The following is a 12,483-nucleotide window of genomic DNA, read 5'->3' as shown; positions in this document are numbered from 1 at the left end:
TGGAGAACAAAAGCTGAACCAAAGCTTTACCCCAGGGCTTAGGAGCCAGAAGCCAGAGCCATATCTGTGGGCAGCCACGTTTCCTTTAGCCAGCGAGGTTGAAACCTGAAGCGAGACACCCTGCTTCAAATGCTTGGATCCCGTCCGGCCCTGGAGACACTGGAGTTCTGGGATTTCGCCTACGTGCCAGCAGGCTCTGCTCCCCAGTAAGCTCTGAGCAGAAGTCCAGGCAGGCCCAGGAGGTCAGGAGGGGAACGCAGGAGCCCCTACACTTTTTTTGGGCAACTGGTAGGTCCTGAAGGAACCTCCCCTTCTCAAAGATGAACATATGCAAGACATCAACCTCTTCCGAGATGCCGATCTTCCGGGGATCACCAAACTGAATCAAATGTCTGCGGGGTTGCAGCAAAGTTCTGAAACCAAGGAGGAGGAAAGGGCCGTGGACTCACAGTGGGGGTGGAGAGCCTGCCAGGGCATTTCCTCCAGGACACCTGGGATGTTTCAGACGTCGTCACTTTCATCCTCGGGAAACTGAAGAGCCACAGAGCCAACCCAACACATGCGATCAGTGTTCTGCCCATTGTAGCCAAAGACGCACGAAGAAAGCCAGGGCCCCACGTTGCCCACATGCAAAAGGCAGGCTGTGAGGGTGGCAGGGACAGGCACCCAGGCCACTTGCTGGGGACCGCCTGGTGATGGATATCAGATATGTGATGCCGACCTCACCAGGCTGCTTGCGTGAAATGCAATGAAGATTATCCAGCAAGTGTTCAAAGGTGTGCATTTGAAACGTTCACCCTGGTGCTGTTTTACCAAGCCCGGGGCAACTGCCCAAATGCCCGCCAGCTGGGAGCTGCTGAAGGGACGTTAAGTCTATCCCAGTAGTGGTCTTGAGTGCTCCTGAAAGCTTTGTGTTTACAGCCTTGAGAAAGTGCCACACAATGTTGTGGGGAAGGGGGCAAAGGTCAGCGCAGAGCCCAAGAGTGAGACTGTGTGGGTAAAGGGCAGATGGGCACTCACTGCAGGTCCTGTGTGCACTAGATGTGCATGTGCGTGGGAGATAGCAGGGTGGGGAGACGGAAAAGAGTGGCAGAAGAATGAACAATCAGGAAAAACCTCTAGGAAAGCTGTTTTCATTTTGGAGAAGGCAAACCAGTGGTGGTTTTGGAAGAAAGTGCTAGAAGCTATGTCAGAAATCTGAGTGAAGGACTGAGGGAGCTCAGGAGAGAAGGAGGCCCCCCAGGCCTGGTGCAGGGAAGCCTGCCGGAGGAAGGGGGTCACGGGCTTTTCTCCTGGAGGTTGAGGGGCCAGGGTGTTCCAGAGGGCTGACCTGCCCCAGAACAAGCCCCAGGAGGACACCTGCAGACAGGGCATGAGAGGGTGCGGGTGGATGCCCACCTGCCAGAAGCACTCACAGGAGCCACTGTCCCTGGTGACTTCTCAGGGGCAGCTCGGATCAATAGAACCGGGAATGGCTGCCCTGGCTGGTGTGCCAGGCCCCTCGGAAGATGGCGGGGGCTGTGCCGGGCCCCTCAGAGGATGTCGTGGGGAAGTGACCTGGCCAGCCTGCCCTGCCTGCCCGGTGAAGCTGCTGACTGTCCCTGAAGTCTCAAAACATGAGGAGAGGCCCCACTCTCTAAAGCGTGCCTTGTAGCTCCGCTGTGATGCAGAAATTGGAAGCATTTGAAAGTAAATTTAACTGTTATCCTGTAATCATCACCTGCGTAAATAATCCTCTTCATCTGAACACACCAAACCTAGCAGTTTTGTGAGCCGGCCGAGCTGTCCGTTAGGTGCACTTCGGTCCGGCCTGGCCGAGCTAGTGTAGGTTGGCCTGGGGGCAGAAGTCGAGTGTGAGTGCTTCCATCCTCCTCCTCTCTCCTCACATTCTCTGCCCTGAGGACCAGAGGACGTGAGGGCCCTGAGCCTGCCCAGCCGTTCTGCAGATGCTGGAGGCTGGCCGGGGACGCGGACCCTCAGCCATGTGCGGCCCCTGAAGTGAGTTCCTGGAGTGAGGGGCCTGGCTGTGCTCATGACTTACTCACTGTGTGACACTGGCTAGAGGGCATCCCTTTGGGCCTCAGTTTCCCCACCTGTGCAGGAGCGAGGGGTGGTGCTGGGTACTCCCTGAGATCCCCAATCATTTCTGCACTCTTCTGGCCATGCAGAGGAGGCCCAGGGTTGGGGTGGCCTCTCATCTCTGCCCTTGCCCACAGATGGGGACCTGGACCCAGGGTGGGCGTGACCCCAGACCCCAGCCTCCGCTGTGGGCTCCCCCAATCCTGAGCAGTCGGGAGCTGGGCGAGCCCCTCTGCACGGGCAGCAGTGGCACCCGTGTGGTCCCTGGGGCTGCTGTTACAAAGGGCTACATACTGAGTGGCTTCAAATGACAGAAATGTCTCCCCCTGTTCTGGAGGCCAGACTCGGAGGTCCAGGTGCGCTGCAGAGTGGGCGTCTTAAACAGCAGATGTTCCCTTCTCAGTGGTCTGGAGGCAGAAGTCCAGTCAAGGCGCCCACAGGTCTGGATCGTGGGAGGGCTGTCTTCCCAGCCTGCAGCTGCTGCCTTCCTGCTGCGTCCTTGCCTGGCCCAGGGAGCTTGGGTCCCTTCCCCTTCTTTAAAGCCACTCATCCCACCATGAGGTCCCTGACTTCGTGGCTTCGTCTCACCCTCATCACCTCACAAGGCTCCACCTCCAAATGCCATCTGTTTGGGGGTCAGGGCATTGGATATGAATCTGGGGACACGCTCGGCCCACAGCAGGCTCCGTCGGGAAGAGCCAGCTCAGCTCAGCCCTTGCACCTGGTGCTCAAGGCCGCAGGGATGCTGAGACTCTGAGAAAACGGCTGTACTCCATTCCTTTCCTGTCCCCTTCCTCCAGCTCCCCCCACTCCTCGCCCCAACCCTCCCTGCGCCGTCTCTGTCGTCTCGGCGTCCAGCCCTTTGCAGGCCCATGCAGAGTCCTGGGAAGCGTGCCTGCTACTGGGCACCTCGCCGGCCTTGGAGGGGCCCAGCTCTGGGGGCCTGGCCAGAGCCTGGGGCGGGAGGGAATGGGGGCCCTAAAGGGGCTGGCTGAGGAGCCCAGCCCAGCAGGCCCTGGGAGGACCTGTTTCTTCTTCCTCCCTCCGCAAACCTGCACAAGGAAAACATTCCAGACCCTGGCAAAAAAAGCCCTTTCTGCAGCAGAATCGGCGGGGGGAGGTCTCTGTGAGAAGCAAGCTGCTGAAGGAGGGGCTGCCTGTCTCCACAGGCCTGGCGGACCTCAGGGATGGGAGGTGTTGCGGGGACCCTGGCTTCTAGTCTGGCTGTGCATCGTGTGACCTGGGGAGAGGATCTCCATTCTGTGGAGCTTGGGCCCATCTGTAGTGACAGAGGATGGTTCCCAGCCACAGCACAGGGTGTGGGAGGGGTGGCAGGGCCAGCGTGGGGTGGAGGTCCCAGTCACAACACAGGGCCTGGCGGGGGTAGGGCAGCACTGGGGTGGGGTGAGGGTCCCAGACACAATACATGGTCTGGGAGTGGGGTTGCGGGCAGGGTAGGGTGGGGGTCCCAGCCACAGTACAGGGCCTGGGAAGGGGGTGGAGAGAGGGCCAGGGTGGGATGGGGGCTCCAGCAACAATACAGGGCCTGGGATGGAGGTGGAGGTGGGGCCAGGGTGGGATGGGGGTCCCAGCCATAACACAGGCCTGGGAGGGGTGGGGCCGAGGACAAGCAGGCCTGAGGGATTCTCCCATGGGCCATTTACAGCTGCTAATGAGCCCCACTCCTGCCCACTCACCTGTGCTGCCCTCTGTCCCCCACCTACCTGGCATTCCTTGGGCACCATCTGTGCCTTGTCCCAGAGGGCCCCCGCCTCATGGAGCTCATGGCCCATGTGGGGTGTGGCACCAGGGCTTCATCTGAGCAAGGTTGGCACCCAGGGCTGGGCAAGGGTGGGACAAGGAGCAAGGGCTAGTGGAGGTGTGGGGATGGGGGCCAGGCCTGTGCGGAGAGCCCGACCTGAGTGCAGCAGGGTGAGGTGAGGGGGTGGATGGGGCAGGAAGGGGTGTGGGGATGGGGGCCAGGCCTGGGCAGGGAGCCCGACCTGAGTGCAGCGGGGTGAGGAGAGAGGGTGGATGGGGCAGGAAGGGGGCCAGGCCTGTGCGGGGAGCCGGGCCCATGTGTGGCGGGGTGAGGGGATGAGGTGGACAGGGTGGGTGTTGCTGGCTTGAGCAAGGGGTCCCAGGCCTCTGTGTCAGAGCTGGGAGGCCCAGCCGGGCTGCGCTAGGGAAGGCGCTGCAATTGTGTTTCCACAGCGCTGGTTGATGCGTGCTGGGGTTCTGGAGGCGGCACCACGGGTGCTGTTGCCTGGGTCCCGGCAAGTATTGAAGTCAGGGCAGCTTGGCCTCCTCTTTGCCTCTGCTCCTGGACACAGCACGGACGTGGCCCCTCTCACCTCCGAGGACAGGGCTGTGATGGTCAGTCCCCGGCTCCCTCCTGCTGGCTGCCAGGGTGCCTGGGTGTTTCCCGGAAATCCTCAGGCCTGGGATGCGGGCCCAGGTGGGACCTGAAACCAGATCTGCCCTGGTGACAAGGCTGCCAGTGATGCCTGTGCTGTCAGCAAGACGCTTGGCCAGAGAACACGGCCCACGTGCCTGCCTGCAAAACCAAGCCTGGGGCAGCAGCAGAGTGCGGACAGGCAGAGGGGCTCTCAGTGCCCTGAGCTGCCATAAGGAAGCACCACAAACAGAAGTGTGCTGTCTCGTGATTCTGGAGCCAGAAGTCTGAGATCAAGGCGGTGGCAGAGGTGGCTGCTCCTGAGCCATGAGGGGCACCTGTCCAGGCTCTCCAGCTTCTGGGGCTTGCTGGCTGCTTCTGGCATTCCTAACTTGTCATCACCCTGATCTCTGCCCTCATGTCCTCATGGCACCCTCCCTGTGCACATCTGTCTCCAAATCTCCTCTTTTATAAGGACATGGCAGCACTAGATTAGGGGCCGTCTTCATGGAGTAGGACCTCATCTTAACTAATTACATCTGCAGCAACTTTATCTCCAAATGAAGTCCCATTCTGAGATACTGGGGGTAAAGACTTCAAAATATGAAATTGGGGGGACACAGTTTAACTCATAACTGGGGTATTTTGTTCTCCGTGGTCCTGGTGGCAGGTCCCCAGGGTACATGCTGGCATGGAGGGTGCGGGCATCCTGAAGGCTGTGCCGCCGGCCCCCAGCCCACATTGGCTGAGAAAAAACCCATCCGGGGCAGACAAAGCCTCATCTCCAGCCTTCATCTCCAAGCAGAGGACGGTGCCATGAGGGCTTTGTTCTTCAGGTTTGCTGGTGGTGGTGACCAGGATTGGCCAGTGTTCCTCCTGGGTGTGAGAACCTGGGAGGGGACTGCCTCAGGCCTCCAGGCCTCTGTCAACACCGATTCTGGGTTCAGACAGTCTTCCAGGGGGCAGCGGGTCCTGTCCTTCTGGCCACTGAGGACATGCAGCCTGCAGGGTCCAGACCTGTCCAGGGCCTGGGAAACGCTGGGGGCAAGGATGGAAGGTGACGGTGGGCGTGCTGGGTCCCTGAGACACTTGCAGGCTGTGTGGGTGGGAGGAGCTTCTGGGACACTCATACTGGGACTGCTCCTGGGAACCCCCCCCCCGCCCAGGCACCGGCTGTAGGCGGGGGCATCATCACGTGTTCATAGATTTGTTCTGGGTTTGATGAACAGACATTCTGTGAGCACTGCCTGAAGCCAGCCCAGGGTGCCTGGGATTGGGCTTGAAGTTGGGTGGAGGAGGGAGGGGGAGGAGGGACTGGCAGAAGACAGTCCCGCAGAGCTCTGTTTGGAGTAGCAAGCCTAGAAGAACTGCACAGGCATGACACAAACATGATGGACGCCCAGGCTTCCAGTGCTTCTCGGGCACGTGCATGCTGAGCCAGAGTGTAAAGGCCTGGGCAGGGGGCGGGGCAGGGCAGGGGCTGTGAGCCCAGGGTGGACCTCAGAGATGGAGGGGCTGTGGCTTGCAGGTGGGAAGGATCCTCCCTGGGTGGCTGCCTTTGAGGGGAGCCAGTTGCACTTGGCGGGAGAATGACACAGAGCCTTGCAGGCTGGTATGGTGGTGCCCTTGGGCATCCACGGGTGGCAGGTCCCACCATAAAGAGGGGGCAGAGACAGCTCATCCGCCTGGGAGTGGGGTCCTAGGTCCCCTCCAATTTGGGGGCCTGGCTTGTCGGGGGCCCGAGGCCTCTTATGACCACTTCCCCACCTTGGGGAGTAGATGCCAGCTAGTCACGGTCCCTCCCAGCACAGCGCTAACCACCTGTGTTCCCTCCCACAGCCATCGTTAACCCCAAACAGCCCAAGGAGACACCCAAAAGCTTCAGCTTTGACTACTCCTACTGGTCGCACACGTCGGTAAGCCGGGACCTCGGGTCGGGGGAGGCGGGGGCAGCAGTGTGGAGGCCATGTGGCCCTCGGGGTCCCTCGACCTCTCTGAGCCGCTCATTCCTCTCTAACTGGGGTGAGGACCCCACCCTGCTCCCCTGGAAGGTCACCCTGAGCGGCCCATGCAGGGTCCCCAGCGAAGGCAGTGATGGAGGCTGCAGGGACTGAGGGACCTTCAGCTCCCTGTGGGTAGTTTCTAGGGTCAGAACTGTGTGTCCGTCCACCTGCTGGTGACTTTTCCCCAGACGTCCCAAAGTCAGAATGCCCAAAGCTGACCCTGAGCCTGTCTGGAAGCTGTGCCTTGCACGCTGGGAGCCCAGGAGACCCCTGGACTCTTCTTCTTCCCTCCTCCCCCATCCAGTCCACACTGAGCCCCGTCCTCCACCTGCCACCTCCTGGACCCTTCTAGAAGGCATGCAGCCTCCTCATCTAAGCACCTTATATCTATATCTCTGAGCACCTGCCCCCCATAACAGCCCCAGGGCTCCTCGCTTCTGCCTTCCCCATCCAGTCCGTCCTCCTTCCAGGATGACCCTCAGCTAACCACTCTGTCCCCCTGCCTAAAGTGCCCCACTGTCCTCAGGACAGTGTCCAGGCGCTGTAGCCCAGCCTGTGGGGTCTCTGGGCCTTCGCACCCTGTCCCCAGTCCCAGCTCTTGTCACCCCTGCTTGTCACGGTCACATGGAACTTAGTTTGGTTTTGAGGTCCCACCTCTGGGCCTTTCACATGCTGTTCCCTCTGCTGGAACCCATCCTGCCTCCCGCCTCACTGGCTGCTCTTCATCCCTCATCTGTGACACAGAGGGCTCCTCCTCCAGGAAGCTACCCCACAAGGCAGGAGTAGGATGGGGGGCAGGCATCCCTCCCCGCTGTGCTGCCCTGGCACCCTGAGGCCCTGGGCACCCCCTGGCTCCGCAGACATGATGGGCTGAGCCTCAGGTGCACCCAGCCTCCTGTAGCTTCATTCCTTCCTGGTCCTCCAGCCCGAGGACATCAACTACGCGTCGCAGAAGCAGGTGTACCGGGACATCGGCGAGGAGATGCTGCAGCATGCCTTTGAGGGCTACAACGTGTGCATCTTCGCCTACGGGCAGACGGGTGCCGGCAAATCCTACACCATGATGGGCAAGCAGGAGAAGGACCAGCAGGGCATCATCCCACAGGCACGAGGCCGGGGGCGGGAAGGGGCAGCCCCAGCGGATGGGGCGGGACCAGCTGAGGCTGAGAGCTCCGGGCCAGGCACCCCTTAGAGCAGCCCCCAGAGAGCAGGGAGTCAGGAGGGGAAGGCCAGCTGGGTCAAGGGTGGGGCTGGGGCAGGTGAGAGCCAGATGTGGTCGTGAAGCTGCAGACCCAGGCCCCAGGTGCAGGAAGGGCCCTGGCCTTGGACAGGGTCCACCTTGATCATGTGCCTAAGACACAGCAGCTGGGAGATCCCTGGCTAGGGCAGCTGATCTCTGAGGGTGTGAGGGCTGGCAGTGTGGGCAGAGAGAGGTGCTCACGACAGGGATGACCAAACACCAGACCCAGCAGCTCCTCATTTGCTGCAGGAACCCTGAGTCCCCAGCCATTCCCCTGGGCAGGTCTCTGGACCTGAGTTGGTCACTAGTACTTTGCCTGTTGAGGGAAGGGAGATGGCTGGGATGTCTGTAGGATGGCAGAGCCGGGGGGAGGGGCAGATGACCCACACCAGCCAGTAACCCCTGAGTTAAGAGGGAGACTCTGGCTCCTTGGCTACAGACTTTCTCAGTGCCTTTATCATGACGTGTGTGGTGAGGGTGCAAGAGGGGCCTGAGAGGGTGGCATCCTGCCTGGCGCAGGCTGCCCACAGCATCGCAAGGGGCGGGGATCCAGGGAGCAGCCCCAGCCCTCCCCGGCTGACTGTCCCCCCATTCCTGCAGCTCTGCGAGGACCTCTTCTCTCGGATCAACGACACGACCAATGACAACATGTCCTACTCCGTGGAGGTAGGGCTCCCGCCTGACGTCGGCCACTGGGGCAGGGCTGGGAATCTGGTGTGGCTGGCAGTGCTTTTCTGATGCAAAGTGAGTGCCCACCACGGGTCTGTGTCCCTCACTCATCCAAGTGGTAGGCAAGATGGCTGGCCTGGGCAGGGCTCGAGACCCCCAAAGCACAGAGTGATGAGGTGATCCCCACCTGGCAGGTGCTTCTCCAGCAGCTGCTGTGTGCCAGGGCAGGGGCAGGTGCCTCAGAGCTCAGGGCCTGGCCATGCCTGCCGTGGCTGGGGTGGCCCTGGCATGCGTGTGTCCTAGAGCCCAGGATGGCCGTGGTGAGGGAGGCCACATTGACACCCCTGCCTTGCGCATACACACAGGGGCTGCAGACTGGGAGCCCTCTGCCCAGCAGGCAGCTCCCACCCTTTCACTCAGGGGCCCAGCAGGCGGCCCCCCCACCCCGACTCAGGGCCCAGCAAGCAGCCCCCACCCCTCACTCAGGGGCCCAGCAGGCAGCCCCCACCCCTCACTCAGGGATCCTGATGGCAGCCCCCACCCCCTCACTCAGGGGTCCAGCAGGCAGCCCCCACCCCTCACTCAGGGTCCTGATGGCAGCCCCCACCCCCTCACTCGGGCCCAGCAGGCAGCCCCCACGCCCTCACTCAGGGGTCCTGATGCTGGCCCCCACCTCTCATTCAGGGGTCCAGCAGGCAGCCCCCACCCCTCACTCAGGGTCCTGATGGTGGCCCCCATCCCCTCACTCAAGGGTCCTGATGGCAGCCCCCATCCCCTCACTCAGGGGTCCTGATGGCAGCCCCCATCCCCTCACTCAGGGGTCCTTATGTTGACCCCTACCCCCTCACTCAGGGGTCCCTCCAGTGGCAGCCCCACTCCCTGGCCTCAGGGGTCCCTGACGGTCTGGCTCTGCCCTGCAGGTCAGCTACATGGAGATTTACTGTGAGCGCGTCCGTGACCTCCTGAACCCCAAGAACAAGGGCAACCTTCGCGTGAGGGAGCACCCACTGCTGGGGCCCTACGTGGAGGACCTCTCCAAGCTGGCTGTCACCTCCTACAATGACATCCAGGACCTCATGGACTCAGGAACAAGGCCAGGTGGGTGGGGGGACTCGCCGGACCTCCCTGCCCTCCTGTCCTGCCGCCTCTCCCCGGAGGAAGCCCCTTCACCTTGGTCGTGGCCCTTTTGGTAGGGTCCATCTGTGCCCCCGTGGAGGTGTGGCCTCCAGAGCCCAAGGTCGTTTAGGCCTGTGCCAGCCCGAGAGAGGCTGAGGGCTCCCCCTGTGCAGGGGACACTGTCATCTCCATGGGGCTTCTCCTTCATGGGGGCCTGCGTCCTCCAGCTGAGGTGCCCGGAGGGTGCTAGCAGCATCTGTGGCCGCTGCCTCGGTGGGGCAGCTGCTCTGCCAGTCCCAGGGGTCCAGATTCTGTTTGGGGGCCAGCATGCTGGGGTCGGGGGGCATGTAGGGAGGGTCGGCTGCACAGTGCTGCAGCCACAAGCAACCCGGCTCCTTGGCCTCTGCTGCCCTGGGCCTCCTGCCTGGGATGCCCTGGTTGTCATGGCAACAGACCCCCTCCGCCACCCAGGACTTCCTGAGGGTGAGGTGATGGCCCTTGTCACTCTCAGCTCCTGAGGTCATGAGTCACACTCTGCGCTGTCCTGCACCCCTTTGGTGGCCCCACAAGGGCCGGTGGGTGCGGGTGCTGTTCCTGATGAGGCCCACAGCACACCCTGGTGGTTACTGTGACCTCATGCTGGAGGTGGGCACTGGGCTGCCGCATGCCGTGTGCTGAGTCTTGGGAGCCTTCCCTGAGGTCCCTGGCAGGTCAGGGTGGCATCGGGACCAACTCCAGGCCACCGTCAGCAGCCTTGGGCTTCCTGTTCTGGAGGACCCTGCTGAGACCCATGCCACCTCCTGTGGGGTGTGGCGGGCTCCTTGGGCTTCCCAGAACCGCGGGTTTGGGCTGTGGTAGGGTGGACAGTGGACAGCCCCTTCCCCTCCCATATCATAGCCCTGGAGGGCTCCTGCCCAGCTGAGCACTGCATGGGCTTCTCTGTGCCCAGGAGTGGGAAGCTTCCCCAGTCACTGCTGCCCCAATACACCAGCAAGGGCTGGGGCTGAGGACGCCAGTGTGGGCAGGTGGCCGTGGGCCCCGTTGGAGTCCTGGCAGGAGGCACCATCAGTGCCAGGCCAGCAGGGCGGCCCCTAGGGTCTGGGGGAGCTGCCCCCCGATGACCTGGTTCAGAGGGCTGGCACACCGGTGATCTTGCACCCGGCCACAGGACAAGGGGTAACTGTGTGACTTTCTGCTCCTCAGGACCGTGGCGGCCACCAACATGAATGAGACCAGCAGCCGCTCCCATGCTGTCTTCAACATCATCTTCACCCAGAAGCGCCATGATGCAGAGACCAACATCACCACGGAGAAGGTGAGTGAGTGGCCTCACAGGCGGTGCCACCGAGGGCAGTGGCTGGTGGTCGGGGTAGGGGTGGAGGTCAGGCCCATGGGGGCAGCACAAGGATGTCAGGCCCAGTGCTGGCCTGTGCGGGGCAGGCAGTGTCCTCACACTTACACTGGCACCAGGTGTAGACATCCCCCGCCCTGCCCCAGAGGTCCTTCTCCCACGCCTTGGCGTTCTCCATGGACCAGGCCAGGGGGCCATCTTCTGGGGCTTTTGCCTGGACAGCCAGTCCAGGCTTATGGGAGGGGTAGCGGGAGGGTGCTCAGCCTCTCCCTGACCGACTCTGACTCTGCCCCCTGCCTCGTGCCCCAGCGTCCAGGCCCGGGGCACCTCAGCCACCTCCTGGTTGGGGGCTCGCTCAGGCAGCCGCGTGGGGAGCGCAAAGGGGCTGGGTGGAGTGAGGGCTGCTCAGTCCCTGATGGTGCTGGAGGTCCGCCAGGCACGTCCTCCTGACCAGGACTCCATGAAACAGCGAGCAGGGGCTCAGGATGGCTGAGGTGGGTTGGGGGACAGACAGGGGTGAAGCTGGATGAGGTCAGCCCAGCTGCCTGCCCCGCTGCCCTCACTGGTGGGCACTGAGAGGGTCCTGCGGTGTCCGTGGGCAAGTCCTGCCCTGCAGCTGTGGCTCAGGAGGGGCCAGGCCTCCTGGTGCAGGGCCTCCCACCCGAGGCTGTGGGTGCCCCTGTCAGGAGCCTGGCCGGTGCCCGCCTCACTAGGTGCAGCCATGGCTCGTCAGGTGGCTGAGCAGGGCCAGGGCCTCCTGGAGCTGGGTTCTAATCCCACCACAGACAGTGAGCACCATCTGTGGAAGTGGGGACAGTGACAGTCACACCTCGTGGATGCTGTGGGGAGCGAGTGCGCCCTTGTGTGAAAAGCGCCCAGCGTGTGGCGCCAGTGCCGTGTTCCCCTGGGGAGGTGGCTGGGCACTCACTCGGGCATGGCGGGGGGAGAGCTGGGACGGAGGTGCGGGTGGAAACTGCAGGGTCAGGACTGCTGGGCCTGGGGAGGGGCGGCGCCTTTGCAGAGGGGACGCTTTGTCCGGGGCTCCTTCAACAGCTGTGGAGAACTTGCCCAGGGGTCCTGGGACGCCCCCGCGCATCTTGCGGCCTCTCTTGCATGTGACGCGTCTGCTGTTTCAGGTGAGCAAAATCAGCCTGGTGGACCTGGCTGGGAGTGAGCGGGCCGACTCCACAGGAGCCAAGGGCACGCGCCTCAAAGGTAGGGGCCAGGCCGCCATGCGGGGACTGCAATGGGCCCCGTGTCCACACCTGGCCTGCTCCAGGGTGGGTGGCAGGAGGGCTCTGTTGGGGTCCGGGGGCCTGGGCCACCCTGAGGGTGAGCCTGCGCAGGAGGGTGGGCATAGCCTGGGGTCTTGGGCTGCCAGCAGCCTAGGGCTCTGCCTGGGGCACCAGCGCTGGGCACACAGGTCAGGGACTTGGCGGGACGGTGGCCTCTTTCAGGCCCCAAGGACCTTTCGCCCAGAGGCTGGATCTTCCCTGGGGAGATCGGGGCACCCCCGGGGAAGCAGTGCCGGGGTCAGGAAGGAGTGTATTTCCTCGACCCCCGCTGGCCTCAGCACCTAATGCTTAGGCAGGGGCCCTGGAAGCGTTTCAGGGGGACACAGGATGGTATC

General features: G+C 62.7%; 1 protein-coding gene across 7 annotated transcripts in view; it reads left to right on the top strand.

The window, feature by feature from the left end:
• Positions 1 to 12,483, top strand: part of KIF1A (kinesin family member 1A) — a 112,986-nt gene that overhangs the window by 25,429 nt on the left and 75,074 nt on the right. For 6 of the 7 annotated variants that reach the window (XM_030804222.1, XM_030804221.1, XM_030804223.1 and 3 more), the window contains exons 1-2: positions 10,710 to 10,817; positions 11,990 to 12,065. In XM_030804222.1, coding sequence (XP_030660082.1) covers positions 10,725 to 10,817; positions 11,990 to 12,065 — 169 coding nt within the window. In that variant the 5' untranslated portion in view covers positions 10,710 to 10,724. Of the gene's footprint in view, positions 1 to 6,313; positions 6,391 to 7,402; positions 7,583 to 8,317; positions 8,384 to 9,306; positions 9,489 to 10,705; positions 10,818 to 11,989; positions 12,066 to 12,483 lie in introns of those variants that run through there. The other variant, XM_030804224.1, reaches the window with a different exon arrangement.

The sequence above is a fragment of the Nomascus leucogenys genome, chromosome 22a (genome assembly GCF_006542625.1).
Source record: "Nomascus leucogenys isolate Asia chromosome 22a, Asia_NLE_v1, whole genome shotgun sequence".
Lineage (NCBI taxonomy): Eukaryota > Metazoa > Chordata > Mammalia > Primates > Hylobatidae > Nomascus > Nomascus leucogenys.
The sequence above is the reverse complement of the archived record's forward strand: the minus strand, read 5'-3'. Positions and strand labels throughout refer to the sequence as shown.